Source organism: Sinocyclocheilus grahami, unplaced genomic scaffold (assembly GCF_001515645.1).
Source record: "Sinocyclocheilus grahami isolate Dianchi unplaced genomic scaffold, SAMN03320097.WGS_v1.1 scaffold1103.1, whole genome shotgun sequence".
In the NCBI taxonomy this organism is placed as follows: domain Eukaryota; kingdom Metazoa; phylum Chordata; class Actinopteri; order Cypriniformes; family Cyprinidae; genus Sinocyclocheilus; species Sinocyclocheilus grahami.
This window is the reverse complement of record NW_015506282.1, coordinates 159,250-178,822: the sequence shown is the minus strand read 5'-3', so window position 1 is coordinate 178,822 and position 19,573 is coordinate 159,250. Positions and strand designations below refer to the sequence as shown.

The window sequence follows — 19,573 nt, the reverse complement described above, 5'->3', positions numbered from 1 at the left end:
GCACTTCCCGTCTCAAAGCCCTAGATGTGGTAGGGAAGTTATTTTTTAAGGTTTGTTGGGTCAAAGGACAGTACAGCCAGAGTGCTCAAAACATCTGTTATGAATCAAACATTACTTTGGTTCATTTTCATTCTTGCAATGCAAATGAAAATCTTTCCAAAATAAGAGACCTGTCCAAACATATAACAGGATCAGTGTTGTTATTATTAACTAAAAACCTCAACTAGTTTTCGTTATATGAAATAAAATATAAATATAATGTGGAAAAACAACAACAACGTAAACTTAAAAAACAAAAACAAATGTTGACTGGACAACTACGTTAAACAAAGCAAGCCTAAATTCAAGTACTAAAATTATTTAAAAAATCAAAGCCAAATAGAAACATGAAAACTATAAATAAAATATATTACAAAAATTCAAATGGGCCTGATAAATTCAAATGAAAATATAAAAAACTAAATAATAAAAAAATATGAATGAATACTAGAACCATATATGAATAATACTAAAATAGCTGTGTTTTAGATGAAGAAAGAGATGGAAAAGTCATCCAACTGTATCTGCAGTTCTCTTGGCGGTCACGAGCGGTGCTGTGGCGCTGCTCTCGCGCAGTGACGTCACATCCGCTACTCCTGTTGACACCAGAGCGCTTCCGGTCGGGTTTTCACGAAATATTTGATCATATCGTATTTGTGCATCTGTAAGTGATATTAATCGAAGAAGTCCCGCGTGCGGTGAGGCGCTGATGAGTTGATTGACGTGTGTAAATCCTAATCGGATCAGATATTGATCAGAGAAGACGATGAAGAGAGCGGCGCGGCACGCGCGGAGGGGCAGAGCGAGCAAGCGCGCGAAGACCGACGAGCTCGCGCCGGACACCGGTGAGGAGACGGTACCGTCACGCACCCGAGGCTGTAACTTCACAGTGCGCTGCTTTTCTCTCTGACTGCTGTCTGTGGCGACTGCAGGAGAATGTGCTGCTGCTGCTGCTGCGGCGGCTCCGGGGTTTGAGCCCCATGCGACACAGGGACTGCTTGAGTGGAGAGTAGCTGGTTTTGGATAAATGTGTGTGAAATGTGCAGCACAGGTAGATTTATTGAACACACCTTGTCTCCTGTTCCTCTGAGCGAACAGCAAACCTTTGACTGAAGTGTCATTCTGTTTTATTCAGCATGAAGTTACATTAAGCGTCGTCTTAAATACATTTAGTCAAATGATTGGGAGAAGCAGCATCGTCTCATGTGTGTGTTTCTACACAGCTCTACTGCGTAGTCTTTCAGCAGATTTATTGTAGTTGCGAATTAATCTGAACAGTTAGTCCTTTCAGCTCCAATCCCAATCACACACACCTGAACTAACATTAGGCCTGTCGCGATAATTATAATAAATAATAAATGCTTTTTATAGGGCACAAAGGGGAGTCATACACCGAAAGAAACAGAAGAGCACCAGTTTGCTTTTCATGCACTGTATATTCTGTATCAGTGGTTCTCAAACCTCTCCATGAAGTACCCCCAGCACTGCACGTCTCCACTAATGTAGGGTGACCATACGTGCCATTTTCCCAGGACGGGTCCTGGCCAGGATTTCTATATTGAAAGCACAAGGAACCGTCTGTATGGTATTTTGATGTCATACACCGATCGGTCTGCACACGCAAACAAAGCCAAAACCTAGATATTTTAGGCAATATAGAAATCCTGGCCAGGATGCGTCCTGGGAAAATGGCACCTATGGTCACCCTACACTAATGAGCTGATGAGTTGAATCAGGTGTGATAGATGGAGACATACAAAATGTGCAGGGCTGGGGGGAAACTTCATGGAGAGGTTTGAGAACCACTGGCCTATATCATCTGAAGCCATTACATATCTTAATGTGAGGGACAGAATTATATTTACATTGTTACATTTAAGTTTACGTAGACCACACCACTGCCCCCAGGTTGTTCCAGACCTGCATGAGTTTGTTTCTTCTGTTGAACTCAGAAGAAGATATTTTGAAGAATGTTGGTAGCCAAGCAGTTTCTGGTCCACACTGACTTCCATAGCATTTTTGTTAAGGGATGCATGATATTGGATTTTGGCCGGTATCCGATATGCCGATATTTTTCAAATCATTTTGGCCGATAACTGATACCGATATATTTACTTTTGTTTGGAGAAAAAAACACCAAGTTTCTCCTGTGCAGAGATTATGAACCCATTTTGGTTAGTTTTTAAAAACTTACTTGTTAGGTTAAAAGAAAACAATAATTAAGTTCTTTTATAGTGACATTAGGAAAATAACTAAATCAACTATAAATCAATCACTGCATTTCTTTTTTCCTTGAGACCGATGCAGTTGTAACCAACATTTTATTTGAAGATTTAATATTTGTCGATGGTTTAACGCAAAAGAGATGTAAAAATACTGAAAATCTTTTAGATCTCCTTGTATAGCGCTGGCAAAAGCGCCCCCTTTGCATATACACATTGCATATACGCTATGTACCCTCGATGTGCACTTCTGCTGAGCAGACTTCTACCCGACAGTCAAAGCGGCATTACGTCACGAAAGTGTGGACTCGGAGGAAGACCGCGAGGGTTTAGGGTGCCATTTGGGACAGGGCCCTAGTGATTGTTAACTATCGCGCACACAGGACGCATCATTCTGTACTTGCATTCTCAGATTAAATGCGGTGATCCAGTGAATCTAATCATCCTTCAGGAAAAAGTTTGCTTCAAGAATGACCCACTGCTGACGTGATCTTACCGCTAGCACACACTGAGCACATGTGAGTTATTCATCTTATTGGTAAGGCATATCGGCATAATTTTTTATATCAGGCCGATGCCGGTATTTGCATTTTAAGCCTTTATCCGCCGATTCCAATAATGTTCCGATAATATCGTGCATCCCTAATTTATTTATTTTTTGTCCGTGCTATGGAAGTCAAAGGAGACCAGCAGCAAACAGAATTTTCATTTTGGGTGAGCTATATGCCATCCTGAAAACCAAATTTGAAATTAGAACCATACACAAAATGCTGCCCGAAAAAGTAAAATATTGATTTTTTTTTTATTTTTGTTTGACTTTTTGCACTTTTAATAAACAATTGAAAAATGTGCAAATTAATATAGAACATTTTTGATTTTAACACGTTTTCTTTGGCCAAATTAGAAGTAGGCTAATGCTTCTCTTGCACGTTCAGTTTAGAACTATATGTCTCTGCACTAGATCATTGATGGAGAGCTGGGCAATTAATAGTAAATATGACCAAAACAGGGTATTGTTATTATTCTTTTTATATGAATAATAAAATCGCTATATATGTGCATTTCAAGTATTTGTGGGTGTATTATCGTGCTTACTATATGATATGGAGGCGCCCGCGCAATCTCACATTTATTTTTTCCTGTGGAAACAACTTAGAATAGGCTACTCCGTCATTTTTGGATGTGCTTTCCTCATGCAGTCTCCGTGAATGGGTGCGCATCACAACAATGAACCGGCTCACAGACACAAGAAATACATTTATAGAAATCTTGAAATGTCTACTATTAAACAAACCAAAAAAAATAAAAAATCAGCAGCACAAACTATTTTTTACGGCACAAATGAAGTACAAACATAAGATTATTTGGGGTAAATTTGGAGCATGTGGGGGGGCTGGTGACGTCATTGCCTATAATTCAATGTCTAATATTTTAAAAACCAAAGCAGCACAAACGAAAATTTTACCTGCACAAATGAAGCACAAACAAACGAGACTATTTGGAGTGAATTTGGTGTATGTTGGGGGGCTGAGTGTCCTCAGAATGACCTATAAATATTATTTCAATATCTAAAAAACCAAAGCAGCACAAACGAAAATGTTTACAGCACAAACAGAGCACAAACGATTTAGACTATTTTGCAGACGTTTTGTGTTGGGTGGGGGGCCAACTTCACGGAGGTTGCAAGTTCCATTGAGTTGTTGGTAACGTCGAAACTTGTGACCATAGTTGATTTTGGGAAACGCACCCCAGAACGGTGGCCATTACTAACAAGCCTTAAAAGGGCTTTAAAAATACAACAACCCTTCTTTTTTAATGTTTTTCCTCATGGTTAAAAAAGGAAAAACGAATGGACGCAAAAGTATAGGCTACACAGACCTGGAAACAGTAGGCTATTGCATGTTTTATTTGTGCGCAGAAACGAAAATAGGCCTATGCATATCAAGTCTTTATTTTTTATTTATTTATTTTTGTTTGTTTTGTAAATACATTTTGAAATAGGCCTAGTTTAGGGCTGTGCAGTATATCGAAATTATAGAAATATCGCAAATGTACATATCGCAATATGCATATCGCTACAGCCTGCAATATTTGGGGCCATGAACAAAAGACAAAGAGAAAATCACTCACGGCTCTTACCTAAATAACTTTTGTAGCTTAAATAAGAATCAGTGCATATTGAATTCAAAGAGAAAATACTAAGCAGTGTTTTATTTTTCCTTTTTATTATTCAGTTCCTAAACTCATGTTAAAATTACATTTTTATGTAACGCTCGAGTAAAACACATACCGTTCACTTTCAGAAGTTGTTGTAGGGGTGCTTTCTTATTAGAATCAGAATCAGCTTTATTCACCGCTTAAGTGTGCGCAAACACAAGGAATTTGTTGTGGTTTTACAGGAACTCTTGATACATACATACAAATAACCATGTATATATGGCACAAAATAGTTATAGAAGTTCACAGAACTGACTCAGCAACAGCTGAGTAAAACGGTTTCATCTGAGCATGTGGCACTTTAAGCATTATCGTATCGCATATCAAATATCGCATTATTTAATGAGTTATCGCATATCGCATTTTTCTTCAATATCGCACAGCCCTAGCCTAGTTTTTGTTTTTTGTTTTCGTTTAATTGGCCTAATTGAACGAATATGGCTACTAACAATTAAGTGACTGCGACTATTTTGTTATTTGGTTTGCTGTTTGAATTTTACCTTATTACTTCAACTGTATTGTTACGTCAATTGGTGACGTCATCACATATAATTAAATGTCTAATATTTTAAAAACCGAAGCAGCCCAAACCTGCACAAACGAAGCACAAACAAACGAGACTATTTGGGGTATGTATGTATGTTGGGGGGCTGAGTGACCTCAGAATGACCTATAAATATTATTTTAATATTATTATTATTTTAATACCAAAGCAGCACAAACAAACATTTTTACAGCGCAAACAATTGAGACTATTTTGCCGACGTTTTGCTTTGTGTGGGGGGCCAACTTCACGGAGGTGAACTTGCAGGGCTCTCACAGCTTGGTGTCACGCTGTCAATACTTGAATTATTTTAGTATTAAATTCTTTCTTAGTAAGTCTTTGAAATTCTGTTAGTTTTAATAACACATACTAATATAACATATACTGTTGTCATAAAAGTAGTTAGTTGTGTTATGTGTAGCATTTAAATTAAAAACCTAAATTTAACCTCCAACAAGAAATATTTTATTAAAAATGAAGTTGAAGTTACTGCTCACTGTGTGTTTACTATTTTTTGAAAATGCCTTCTGAGTAAAAGCGCTCCACACTTTCCTGTAATTGAATTGGCTCATGACAGGACGATCGATCGCCCTCGCAGCCGCCCAGTGGTTAAATGTTGACCTTTGACCTCCCTCTGCCCTCACAGGCCGGATGAGCACTGGCTTCTGTCGACTCTGTCATGGGAAGTTTTCCACGCGGCGACTGCGGCAGGCGTTTGCGCAGCTGCAGGGCGAGTCCTGCGCCGTGTACCCGCTCTTCTGCACAGACTTCCAGCAGCTCTTAGGAATTCCCATGAACAGAGACCCCAGTCTGTCCCAGTTCATCTGCAACAACTGCCACGCTCAGTTCTACAAGTGCCACAGCATCCTGCTGGACTTCAGGAACAGAGTCAACCTGACGCCCGTCTCCAGAGACAGGTGAGCGGTGCGCCACGTCCTCATGACGCCGTCATATCTCACCCCAAAATCCACAGAGGTTATTTTCCACAACAGTTCTGTCCTGTAATATACGAGTCAGTCATTGTAATGGAGTGCAGAATTTACATTTAAAGCCACCATCCAGCAGAGTTGAGCTCCAATCCAGTATAAACTCCATGATGTAAACAATAACGCAGAATTACTAGGTGGAAAAAAATACTACACATTTAATGGTCCTGAAAATACGCTACTTTTTTTTCCTTTTGATTATGGTGTGAAATATGAGCCGTACATGTTCATCCAGCCATCACCCGTGAGACCATAGTTAAACAATCATGTTGTCTCCCACAGGAACAGCACTGAATGCTCGTCGTCACAGGAAGACATCACTTTATTCCGTAAGTACATGTTCGTAGGCGTGTGTTAGTTTTGGCTGTGTGTGCTTGTCTTATTTGTCTGGTCTTTGGTAGGGTCACACATCACATCAGATAGACGGTGTCTGCACGGTCTGGTGTCGTGGGCTCACAGTCACGCGGAGGGCTGCCATTCCTGCCCTGACCTGCAGGAGGTGCTGGAGGGCCAGTGTCGAGGGGCTCTGAAGGTGGTGTGGGGATGTGTGGACGGTCACACTTATGTGATGGACACCAACGGCACTCAGGCCAGATCAAACGCTGGACCGGAAACCACTAAAACTCAATGTGATGACAGAGCAAAAGCAAACAAAGATGACCACCAATCAGCATCGAGAACTAACAGCGTCCACACGGTGAGATCAGGTGAAGCTGCTGCACCTCAGAATCACAGCAGTGATGCGGGCCAAACACAAGGTGAGGTGACGAGAAACACACAGCTTTCTGTTGAGTCGTCTTCATTAGCTGCAATTAAAAATCAAACATACAGCATATTCAATGTCATATGGACAAAAAAAATTCAAATGAGCTGACTCATGAGCTGGTTACTGGTGTAAATCAGTCTGATGAATTTATTTTCTGTAATCATATGCACCAAGTTTTGAATTATAATATATTTTTGTTTTTCTTGTTTTTGAAAAATAAATGTACTTTATTTCAGCAAGGATGATTTAATTGATCAGGAATTAGTTATTGGTAAATTTACTAATGACGTTCTAACGTCACTTTAATTTATATAGCACTTCACACAATCTACTTTTTCTTCTCTTAAGAAACAGCGTGAACAGAGACATTGATAGTTTGCCAAGTTCACAAAATACCGGTAAACCCAGTGAATTAGAAATTACATTTGAACACGTTTTCTTCATCCACCTAGATGGGGAGAAGCAGTTTCAGTGTCCATCTCATTTGACAACTTTGTACAACCATCAAGACAGGTTAACATCTTATATTTAGAGATTGTAAGTTCAATAATTAAGCGTTCTGTTTTATCAGAATTCAGTAGACGGACGTTGAAAGCCATCCACTCTATGATATTGTTAATACAATCTGTCAACTTAAAAAATTTGTACTTATCATTGGCATAACAATGAAAACAACTTCCATGTTTCTTGATAAATTAAGGAGAAAAGCAGAGGACCTAACACTGAGCCTTGTGACACACCATACTTAACATGTAATTGATATGACATTTCTACATTTATGTAAATTGTTACTAGTCATATAAATATGACCTAAACAATGCTTATGCCAGCTGACAATTGCCAATGCAATTCTCCAGCCTATGCAAGAGAATGTTATGATCTGTGGTTTCAAAGGCAGCACTATGATCCAATCGTTTGTAAACCTGCAGTCCTGTCAGTCAGTTTATTAAGATAAGGTTCTCACAGACCTTATGATTGAACTGGCAAGCAGCAGTGTGCAAAGGACACAACAACCTCCTAGGATTTCCGTTGTTATTCCAATCAGTATGAGAGAGCGAGAGCGATAACACCAAATTTAACACACTTGCTCCCCATTCACACCTGAGTCCTTGTAACACTGAGTCACATGACACCGGGGAGAGAAAATGGCTAATTGGACCCAATTTAATATATATATATATATATATATATATATATATATATATATATATGCGCAACTTTTCTCAGTATTTTCTGAGATTGCATTGCAGTATCTTCTACATGTAACGAGTGTCGTTCATATTTCAGACATGCAGTCCTGTGAGGAGCCGGCCACTTCAGTAGCACCACTGCTGATGGACGGAGATGATGCGGACAGTGATCTCTCAGACAGGTACTTCATACACATTAAACTCCCAGATACCCATGAACAATGCAAGAAAACCCATAAGATCTGTTAGTGAAGCAGAAGATGACATTCTGAGTCACATCAGTGTTTCATGTTTGTTCAGGAATGTGTTGAGTGATGAGGAGTGTGAGGAAAGGAGGAAGAGCGGCTCATCTGAAGACAGCTCAGATCTGAACACTGACAAGCGGTAAAATAAACATAAGCTCAGATTCTTCTAGAGTTCAGCCTTCAAAGTAGCTCCATAACCCACAAATGAAGATCTAAAATGGACTGAACTTGAAAATGGAAGAAGCGTGCAGGATCATGATACCAGAATTAAATTGTGTGCACAGGATAGGTTTTATGTATTCATGTGCATATGATTTTCTGTTCTGAAGAAAGTCAGTAGATTTATCAGGAAAAATTAAAAGATCTCACATTCTTTCAGTTGTCTCAGTTCTTCAAAGAAGAAAGAGGCTAAGACACTGGAACCCAAAACCAGGAGGAAACCTGGACCCAAGCCTGGCTGGAAGAACAACATCAAGGCAGAGCGGTGAATTGACCTTTAATATAATTTTCATACCACAGTCTGTCTGAATACTCAATTCTGATTGGTTGGAGGGTGTGCATTAAAACCGTTTAATGCACAGGTAGTTCCAAGTCTGTTTAATCACCGCTCTTATTAATGCGCTGCTTTCATTGACACACACACACATGCATCACTCTCACACAGAGATCGTGCTGTGCACACAGAAACATTCAGGAGCACATAAACGTCGTCAACGCTGCCCCAACTTTTATTAATAAAATAGCTTAGATGCTGATTCGCTATATTATGCTTCTCAGCAACAAGGAGGTAAAATCACTGTTTTTGAAGTAACTGAACACAGCTACACTGTTTGTAGAGAGAGATGCACAGATGCAGGTAGCTTACAAATGCAACTTTCACCTCTCTCTTTCTCTAATTGATAATTAATTCAAATAACTGCTATAATTCATTCAAATTAATGTGATCTTGCTGCACTACTTCATCTGAGCCCGATTTTTTTGTTGCTTGTTGAACTTGTTGACTTTTGATGAGTTTGAGCGTGTGACGCGCACTGTGAAAAAGTGTGTTGGAAACAAAAATTGAGGACCAATCTGCACCTTATTGATGACCTGTGGCATTAATATACTGCATCTGTGCCAGCGCGTGATGTAATAAAACTGCAGCTCGTTAATAAACTTTTTTTTTTTATCCATTTTATACAATCCGACTTCAGTTAGCAAGTGCACTCGCGCATAAACAATTTTCAAGTTCAACACTTTTTGTTCCATTCAGTTGTGGATGCTGCTGATTCACCGAGATGCATGGCTCAGCAAAGAGTGTGTGTGTGTGTTTTCCCAGAAATACCTCGCTATTTAATGCATTTTTCCTTACAAATTGTATTATCAGCATAACAATTCGAGTACATGTGTAAAAGGTATGGCATGAATTTGCCATCCTTCTAGAACAATGTGCATTTGTTAAAATTGTAACATAAATGATCAAGTTTAGTTATTCTTATTTTTTTATTGCAAAACGCTAAAACTGGCACCATTTTGGAGAGAAATGGGCTCATTTTAACCCATATCATGGTGTGATGCTGAACTATGAGTTTCTAAAGGTGTTTGTATTTGCACTGTTCTAAACATTAATATTTTATGTGCAACAACAGCATGCTGTCTCAGTTGCCTTACACATGATTTTAAATCTATTTTTTCAAACTTTGATTTAAATGGGGATGATTGTACTGAGAATAACTTTAATCTTTACTTCAACTGAAAACTGTTTCCGTGCTGTTTTGATGTATTTTAAAGAGTTGGCAGTCAAAATTAAAACTGCTGGATGATAGATACTTTTCATTCTTAATGACAAATAAGATAATGTGAATTACAGAATGTACAACGTTTTTAAAATGTATCAATTGCGGTGTACAGCATTTATTATGAGGGGGAAGAATCCACAGCTCAGTACTCACTACTCAATACTCATGAGTACTTTTAAATAGGCTACTCTTTTACTCTTACTCAAGTAGTTTTTTGGACAAGTACTTTTACTCTACTCACACTACATTTTTTGGAAGGTAATGGTACTTTTACTTGAGTATATTTTTTCAGTACTCTTTCCACCACTGCCCTCAGCCAGTTCTCCGCGCTTGAGCAGCTGTAGCTACATGTCTCATAAGCAAAGCAGGTGCTGTGTAGTTGTAAAAGTGAACATAAGGCCAGTTTCACATCGCAAGCGGCGCACATTTTTTTGGCATGCATGTTAACAAATGAGTGCATTCACTCCAGGAGCAGCACTGAAGCGATGGTTTCAGAGTCTATTTTTGCTGCGCTTTTGCTCACACAAACTTTAAAACTTTAAAGTTTATAAATGACCATCTTTTAAAAACATCTTTTGAGGCACAGCTGTGACGCTGTACAAATGCTTCCAGTGTCTTGTGAGTCTGCAGCTGCAGTGAAGATGAAGTTAAGCCGAGGTCAAGCTTGCCGTGTGAAACAGGCATTTTCTCCCGACACCAGAGCCACTGAGGACGCAGTGGTTTTGTTTTGATGGTAACGCTCCACAGAATACACAAAAAACGGAGCTCATTTAAAGAGACATTGACGAGGTAAAGGGTGTTGTTTTACACGACCATTGAGGAATTTTAACCAAAGTATGTGGCAGACATTTCATGAAGACCCTAAAGAATCACACCAATCTGTGGAAAATGGGCATGCGATGTCCCCTTTAACAGCTTTAACTTGTCAGTGCTGGCAAATGACCATAGTATAGGCAGGATAACACACGGCCAGCTGTGCATTAAAGATTTTCTCCACTTTGTGTCGGGTGCTTCTTGTCCTCCACATCATGCGTTAAAATCATTTAATGCACACCCAACCATGGAATGTACTATTACCAGGGTTCCCACGCTTCTTGAAAGTACTTGAATTTCAGACATGGATTCAAGGCCTTGAAAGTACTTGAAAACAAACATAGGTGCTTGAATTAAATTTGAAATTAATTTTATGCAGGGATTAAAGTTTTCCATCGCTACGATTGATTTCCGTCAATTGGAAAAAAAAATTAGGGGAAAGAACCATGTAGCGCATTGTTGTTGTTGTTCTGCCGGCACACCAAAAATCATCCCCGCCACAGCTGCAGCTTCTCAGTGACAACATAGTGACGCCGTTCGCATCATTCAGTGTCGGGTTATTAGCAGAGAACAGAGCAGAACTTGAATTTCGGCTCGGGATTGCGGCTATTAATTACAATTGCACTCATTCCCGCAGGTTACGCACTTATAACGCGATGACAGATGAAGGGATGTATCATTTGCACGTGCTTTTGAGTCTTGAGAACTCGCTCGTGTGCTCTCATTTTCTGTGCGCCCACAGATCGCGCTAAGGAAAGTGACCGCTTTTAATAGTTATTTAGGGAGTTTGCAAATGTGATATTGATTCAATACAACAGTTCAGTAAACAAGTACTGCCTGATTTTGCTCTGTCTTTAAGGAAAATAGTTCCAAATATAGTAACAGCTCAGCCGCTGCAGATCTCTAAAAGCAAACACCGCTGAGTTTCATTAATTCAATGAAAGTGCGTTTTTGAACGAATCTAGTGAGTCAGTGATTCATGATTACACATTCATAAAGACAGTCACGTGCTTCATTTCCTGAATGAATCGGCCATTCTGACGAATCAATTGAACGAATGATTCAGTGATCAAATCAGTGACTTGTCGCCACCTGCTGGTGGTTTCAGTTTCATTTTTAGCTTATAATTTCAGTTTTTTAAATCATTTAATATTTCTGTATTCAAAATTTTATATTTAAAACATTAATCTCCACATAAGCATATGAATTGAATTGCACTCATGCCACCTCTGAGCCTCATTAAACGTCTGAAAATGTACCTGTGCTACCTGTACAAAATGTCTTTCTTTTATGGATGAAATGAGCCAAAAAAGAGATTTAACTCCGACTGAGAAGTCAAAAATTATTAAATCCACATGAGAAATATTAAAAACTATTGCAATACAGAAATTTCAAAGTTAAGGCATGACCATTGGTCAGCAAAATGCTCATTGTGTCAGCGGGGTCAGAAAAAAAAAACAGGTGGAGAAGAAAAGAGCATGTTAACTGCAAAAGAATTAAGTGTGAAACCATCAGGAACCTTTTAGTCTCCAGTGCCACCATTTTCCAGAACTGCAACCTTGAGTCTCCAGAATTACAAGGTGACAGGTACTCAGAGACTTTGCTTGGGTAAAAAATGACCCCTACTTAATAAGAATAACATTCTGAAGTGTTGTGAAATACATGAATACTATTTTTATAGGCTTTATGGACGGATAAGTTGAGAGTGACTCTTGAAGGACCTGCACCACATTCTCTTGTACCACTGTTTGAAGAATTGATCTTTCAGAATCTGGCAGTAAGTTTTAGGAGCTCATTTTTGTCAGTCTCTGCAAGACAGACTTTTCAGGATAGGAGATGGACTAAAAATGCACTCCCAAAACTTACTGCAACATGGAGCTAAGGAGAAAATGTAGAACTTGAAAAATTGGAAAAACAGCTTAGTGAAAAGCATTAACAGTTTAAAAGCAAATAGAAAGTCCTATTTTTAAAATTGATTTTCTTTATATTTTTTTTGCAGATTTGCACATGAAGGTTTAAAATGCTCATGAAATATTTTCAAAAAATACTGACGTTTTGAGCAGCTGCATGTTTGAGCTGCATTCCTAGGTCAAAGATGAAAAAATGGGATTTACAATAAAAAGTAATTTACAAAATGATTTTGATTTGTTAATGAGTAACGTGTCTTTTGAGTGAATGTGCAAATTTATAATGTTAACAGGTTTTACAACATTTAACCACTTAATTGAAAAATTTTGAAATTTTTTCAAATTTAAATCTTGTACAAGAACTACAGCAAAAATCAGTTTGATGCATATTTTATCAATATTTTAGAAATTGAATTCTATTTAATCACCAGTACTGACTTCAATGGATTTCATTAAATTCCTTTGAACACAACTGCTCAAAACGGTCTAAATTTATGAAACCTACACATTCAAAACATTATTACTCTGAAATGTTTAATGTAAATGTTAAGTGTAAGTGAAATGTTAAGTACTGTAAGGTCTTTCATGACACTACATATGCTGGGGTGTGAATTTGATAGGTGCTTGATATAAAATAAATGGTGCTTTAAAAAGTACTTGAAAGTCCTTGAATCTGGTGCTCATGAAAGAGTGGGAACCCTGTATTACACAACTCTCATTCTCTACAGATTCACACTATTAAGTTGTTAAAAAATGCTTTTGTCATCAGAAGAGCACTTTTAAACAGAAGTCGAATGATTTTTTTTTTTGTTTTGTTTTGTTTTTTTTAAGTGAAGTGACATGTGGCCAAGTATGGTGACCCATACTCGGAATTAGTGCTCTGCATTGAACCCATCCAAAGTGCACATGAACCAAATGTCAAACAAGCGTGAAGATCTCATATTCAATCAAAATTCTGTTGATCTGATTGTGTGTCCTGTAGAGAGGAGCTGCCCACCATCTACAAATGTCCTCATCAGGGCTGTACAGCCGTCTACAGAGGGGCCGACGGCATGAAGGTACTGATCACCATCTCAAACACACACACACACGTCGACTGATATTATGATGTGATCTCACTGAATGTGTCCCACCTCAGAAACACATCAAGGAGCATCACGAGGAGGTGCGGGAGAGGCCGTGTCCACATCCAGGCTGCAACAAGGTCTTCATGATCGACAGATACCTGCAGAGACACGTCAAACTCATCCACACAGGTAACACAGGCTGCTGCAGAAATGAGTTCTTTACACAACAGCCATGTTCATTAAGGGCAGAAGTTAGTCATTGCTCCGTGAGGGAACAACAGTGTATTTTAACCTTCTTTAGGTTCCCCTCGTAATTCTAACAGCAATTAAGCATCTGCTTACTGAAGTTTCTACTCTTAGATGCCATTCTCTTCTGGAATTATTCATATTGTAAAGTTTTTCAACCTAAAAACCCTGGACACATTTCAATCAATTGAATTCATAGAACTTAAATTATTAAATTGTTCAAGTATTAATATTTTTTTCAATAATAGGCCCTACATTCACACGATTGGATGTGTACGGGCCTACTTTTGATTTACATTGTCATTTTGCAGACGCTATTATCCAAAGTGACTTACAGTTGGGGAATACATAAAGCGATTCTTCTTAAAGAGGCAAACAGACACAGGAAGTGCTTGTAATACCAAGTTTTAGGCATTGTTCAAATAAGTACAAGCTAGAAAGGGAAGCAATAAATAAAGAGAAAGACAAAGTTGTTTTTTTTTATTTAAGATGAAGTCAAGTAGCGTTGAAAGAGATGAGTTTTCAGCTGTCGCTTGAAAATTGTAAGGCATTCAGCATTCCGGATAGGGGTGGGAAGATCATTCCACCAGCCAGGAATGGTGAACGAGAATGTTCTGCAAAGTGATTTTGAGCCTCTCTGTGATGGTACCACGAGGCGTCACTCACTAGTGGATCTCAGAAGCATCAATGTCTTGAACTTGATTCGAGCCGCAACCGGTAGCCAGTGCAAGGAGATAAAGAGAGGTGTAACATGGACTCTTTTGGGCTCGTTGAAGACCAGTTGTGCCGGTGCATTTCCGTTAGAAAGGGCCTGATCTTTCTGATGTTGTACAATGCAAACCTGCAAGATCGAGCAGTCTTTGCCATGTGGTCTTTAAAGGTCAGCTGGTCATTAAAGATTACACCAAGATTTCTGACCGAAGTTGATGGAGCAATTGTAGAAGAACCTAGCTGGATGGTGAAATCATGCTGTAGAGTTGGAGTGGCAGGGAAGACAAGAAGCTCAGTCTTTGCCAGGTTGAGCTGTAGTTGATGTTCTTTCATCCATGTCGAGATGTCCGCCAGGCAGCCTGAGATCCGTGCAGCTACCGTTGGATCATCTAATTGAAATGAGAGATAGAGCTGTGTCATCAGCATAGCAATGTTAGTAGAAACCATGTGCCTGTATGATGGGACCCAGTGATGTAGTGTATATGGAGAAAAAGAGCGGTCCATGAACTGATCCCTGAGGAACCCCAGTGACCAGTTGATGTGCTTTGGATACCTCCCCTCCCCAGGCCACCCTGACAGACCAACCAGTGAGATAGGATTCAAATTAGCGAAGTGGAATCCCTGTGATGCCCAGTGATGAGAGGGTGGACAGGAGGATCTGATGATTCACAGTGTCAAAAGCAGCAGATGGATCCAGCAGAATAAGAACTGATGATTTGGAATCCGCTTTTGCAATCTGCACGGCTTCCGTGATTGACAGTAGTGCAGTCTCGGCTTAATGGCCACTCCTGAAACCTGACTGGTTAGCGTCTAGTTTGTTGTTCTGTGAAAGAAACAATGATACCTGGTTGAAAACAACTCGTTCGAAGGTTTTCGCTATGAATGGAAGGAGAGAGACAGATCTGTAACTATCTGTAAGTGAAGTGTTTAATGTAGGTTTTTTGAGTAGTGGGGTTACCCGAGCCTGCTTGAATGCAGTGGGGAAAGTGCTTGTGAGAAGAGATGTTGATGATGTGCTGGTAAGAGTGTAGGAGAGATTGCTTGGAGAAGGTGTGAGGGGATTGGGTCTAGAGGGCATGTTGTAGGATACCTGGAGAGGAGATGTTTTGATACTTCTGCCTCAGTGAGGATACAGAAGGAGAAGATGGGAGTTTTAGCAGTGGGTGTGGTTGGTTTGTGGTCCTGTGTGTGTGGAGTTGAGAACTGACTACTGATTGTTCTAGTTTTGTCTGTGAAGAATGTGGCGAAATCATCAGATGTTATAGAAGTGGGTGGTAGGTGGTGGAGGGGGACAGAGGCGAGAATTTAATGTTTTGAAGAGATTATGTGTGTCTGGAGCGCTGTTGATCTTGTTGTGGAAGTATGAAGATTTGTCAGTATGGACTTCAGCAGAGAAAGATGAAAGCAAAGACTGATACATACTCCGGTCTGACAGATCTTTTGATTTGCGCCATTTTCTCTCTGCTGCCCTGAGTTTGGACCGATGCTCACGAAGATCATTGGATAACCAGGGGTTAGATGGCCAGCCCGTGCTGGCCTGGAGGAGAGAGGACAAATATCGTCTAGACAAGAGGATGAAGGAGAGCATAAAGTGTCAGTTGCTGCAGTCACATCCAGAGATGAGAAATGGGTAGGTGAGGAAAGAGAGGAGGATAATACAGAGGAAAGATGGGAGGGTGAAAGGGAGTGTAGGTTTCGTCTAAAAGTAACCGGTATAGGGGTTGGTGGCACACAGGTAGCAAAATGTAGTTTAAATGTAATGAAGAAATGGTCAGAGACCTGAAGGGGTTTTACCAAAATGTTGTCTGCAATACAATTGCGGGTGTAAATTAAGTCAAGTTGGCTGCCTGATCTGTGAGTGCTTGTAGTGGTAAGGCTTTTGAGATCAAATGAAGCAAGGAGTGAATGGAAGTCTGTAGCATAAGGCTTGTCCAGATTAATGTTGAAGTCGCCAAAGACTAAAAGTGGACTACCATCCTCCGGGAATGAGGACAGCAACCCATCCAGCTCCTCTTGGAAGGTGCCTAGAATTTGCCCAGGCGGGCGGTAAATCACCACAGCCTGGAGTTGTATAGGAGCTGTTATAGTAACCGCTTGAGATTCAAATGAGTTATAATTGCATAGGGGAGAGTGGGTTGAGTATTTCCAACTGTTAGAAATGAGCAGACCAGTGCCCTCACCCAGGCCAACCTGACGGGGGGTGTGAGAGAAAGAGAAATAGTTAGATAGAGCAGCTGGGGTTGCTGAGTCTTCTGGATGAATCCAGGTCTCAGTCAAGCCCAAGATGCTGAGTGTGGATTGTAAAGAAAAGCAGAAATGAAGTCTGCTTTATTGACAGTTGACTGACAATTCCAGAGACCCACAGAGAAAGAAAGAGGTGCAGTAGAAGATGTAGAGATAGAATGCAGGTTAGCAAGATTGCGTTGCCATCTGCGTGTGATGTTAGAGCGTTGTCGAGAGACAACCGGAATGTTTTGAAAACACATGAGAGAGGACAGACAAGGAGAGTGTGTAAAGGGAAGATAAAAATTATACTTGTGCGTTGCTCGGTGAAGTCGGGCAGGTAAAGTCGCAGGTCTTTACACTCGTTGGTCTTCACGCGAGGAGGGCTGAACGCTTCCGCGTCAGCGCACAGACATCAAATAAATACACGGTCTAAGACACTAAAGTGAAAACAGCTGTGGCCGGCTTCTAATTAGCACAGCCAAATAGCAAGGCAATTGCTCAAATCGAAACTACAGTTCGCACTTCAGTGAGGGAAGGGAGCAATGCAAATAACACGGGCTCCTTCTTAGCCGAGGGCAATTATTATAATTGCCAGTAAGTGCAATCAAAAATACAAACTCCAACAAAACATTTTGTTTGTGGATTTATTCATCTACAAACTGCCAAAATCTTTGACAGTCCAGAAATCATAGGGCCCTAAAATAGTTTTGTGGACCCCACTTTGAGCCATCTAACACCACAAAACTTCCCAGAATTCCCCATCTATTGATAATACTTACTGATGTTTGCGTTTGTGATTTCTGTAATCACTTCCTGGAGCTTAATGTCATTAAAGCTGCACTACAGATCATCGCCAAAGAAACTATGATCTCCAGCTCGAAAAATACATGAAGCTGTTTATAATTATGACTGCTGTGATGTAAAGAGTCAGTGTTTCTTTGTTCCCAGAGGTGAGGAACTACATCTGTGACCAGTGCGGCCAGACGTTCAAGCAGAGGAAGCATCTGTCTGTGCATCAGATGCGTCACTCCGGAGTCAAACCGCTGCAGTGAGTATGAGCACAGCCTCTCGGTGCAGTCTCAGAGCTTCGCCCTCACTGCGTCTGTGTGCGTTTCAGGTGCGAGGTGTGCGGTTTCCAGTGCCGCCAGCGGGCCTCTCTCAAGTATCACATGACCAAGCACAAGGCGGAGGCGGACCTGGAGTTTGCTTGTGTGATCTGCAGCAAACGCTTCGAGAAGGCGCACAATCTGAACGTGCACATGTCTATGGTGCATCCTCTCCTGCAGGGCGCCGGTGGTTCTGTTCCTCCAGACTCGTCCGCCAGCAGCCCGTCAGCAGCTCAACACGCCGACTTCAGATCCCAGCAGACGAGTGCCGCCGCGCACCCATCCAACCTCAGCTACGTGCTGGACAGTCTTCAGTCCAAACTCACCGACAGCACAGTATAGACCAGCGGCTCTCAAAGCTCAGATCCCGAATCTGACACTCCTACTTCAGCTGCTGGAGTCTCACTGAGGAGTGCTGGAATAGAGCGGAGAATGATCTAGAGGTCGAGCTCGTCACGTCTGTGTTACAGCAGTCCCAATCAGCACCTGCTCAGAGCTCTCTTCCAAAGGCTAGCGAGTCGCTCTTATAAGAGTGTTTTAAACACTCACAGGTCACAGAACGCTACGGCTAGAGTAACATTTTTTTCCTCACAAGCTGCATGAAAAAACAGGGAAGTTATAGAGAAGGTTTAGAGCTGACAAACCAAATGTGTCCAGCCCAGTTTAGCCATGAAATGCTGAAATCTGGAGTTTGATCCAACGTTTCTGAACAGCCAATCACACGAAACACACAGAGCAATGGTTTCAGTTCACTCTCACGAGAGAGTCGGCGCAATTCACTGCTGTAAGAGATTGTTATGAAAAATGTCATGAATTTAAACGTTTACAAGGCGGGAAAAAACTAACTCTTGCCTCAAAAGTTGGAGAAGGCAGCAGAAAGAAAACATCTGACTATATGAAAGCAGTCAATCATTTCTAGTTCTCAAAGAGCTTAAAAAGAAAACAAGCTTAGCCATTTTACAAGCTTTATATATTCTAAAGTTTTATTCATATGTACGTATTTAAAAGTTGAAAGTTAGAAATATATTTCCTTGTTTAATGCAATAAAGATATAAAATTCATATAAGTAGTGTAATTATTAGCAAAAGTGATTTTTCTCTGCTTTAATTTGGAGCAAGAATCAGTCTTTAAAAGTCTTAAATGTTGTATCAAATTTAAGACCATAATCTTAAAAGGTACAAAAAAGTCCTTGATTTCAGGAGGTCTTAAATTTGGGGACTAAAAAACAGAATTGTGATACAGCTGAATGTGAGGATTAAACTTCAGAAGACTGATTTCATTGAATAAACATGAGCACTGCTTGTTTCATAGTCAGCTGCTGCAGCTGGTTACCAGGGGAACCACAATATTTCTGCTGTCCCGAAAGCTCCTCCTGCTGGCAGAGAATGAAAGTGCATTTTTTCAATAAGCCTGTCTGCTGTTTTTATTCAGACCAAAGTGAAAATCAACCCGTTTTTACGCTGCAAACACGCAGACTTGTAAATGTGACCCGGTGGATCGACAAGAAGAT

At 40.3% G+C, this 19,573-nt stretch overlaps 1 protein-coding gene across 2 annotated transcripts; it reads left to right on the top strand.

The window, feature by feature from the left end:
- Positions 1–536: 536 nt before the first annotated feature.
- znf276 (zinc finger protein 276) lies at positions 537–19,097 on the top strand. Of its 2 annotated transcripts, none has more exons than XM_016252397.1 (11): positions 537–884; positions 5,669–5,939; positions 6,291–6,337; positions 6,410–6,766; positions 8,062–8,146; positions 8,265–8,348; positions 8,589–8,693; positions 13,690–13,765; positions 13,846–13,963; positions 17,906–18,005; positions 18,075–19,095. In XM_016252397.1, exons 1-11 carry the CDS (start codon positions 806–808, stop codon positions 18,403–18,405), a joined length of 1,653 nt encoding a protein of 550 aa, XP_016107883.1. In that variant the 5' UTR covers positions 537–805; the 3' UTR covers positions 18,406–19,095. The 2 variants fall into 2 exon arrangements, with proteins under 2 accessions (XP_016107883.1, XP_016107884.1); XM_016252398.1 differs by lacking the exon at positions 537–884 and adding an exon at positions 905–1,090 and having other exon boundaries at positions 18,075–19,097.
- Positions 19,098–19,573: the final 476 nt, after the last annotated feature.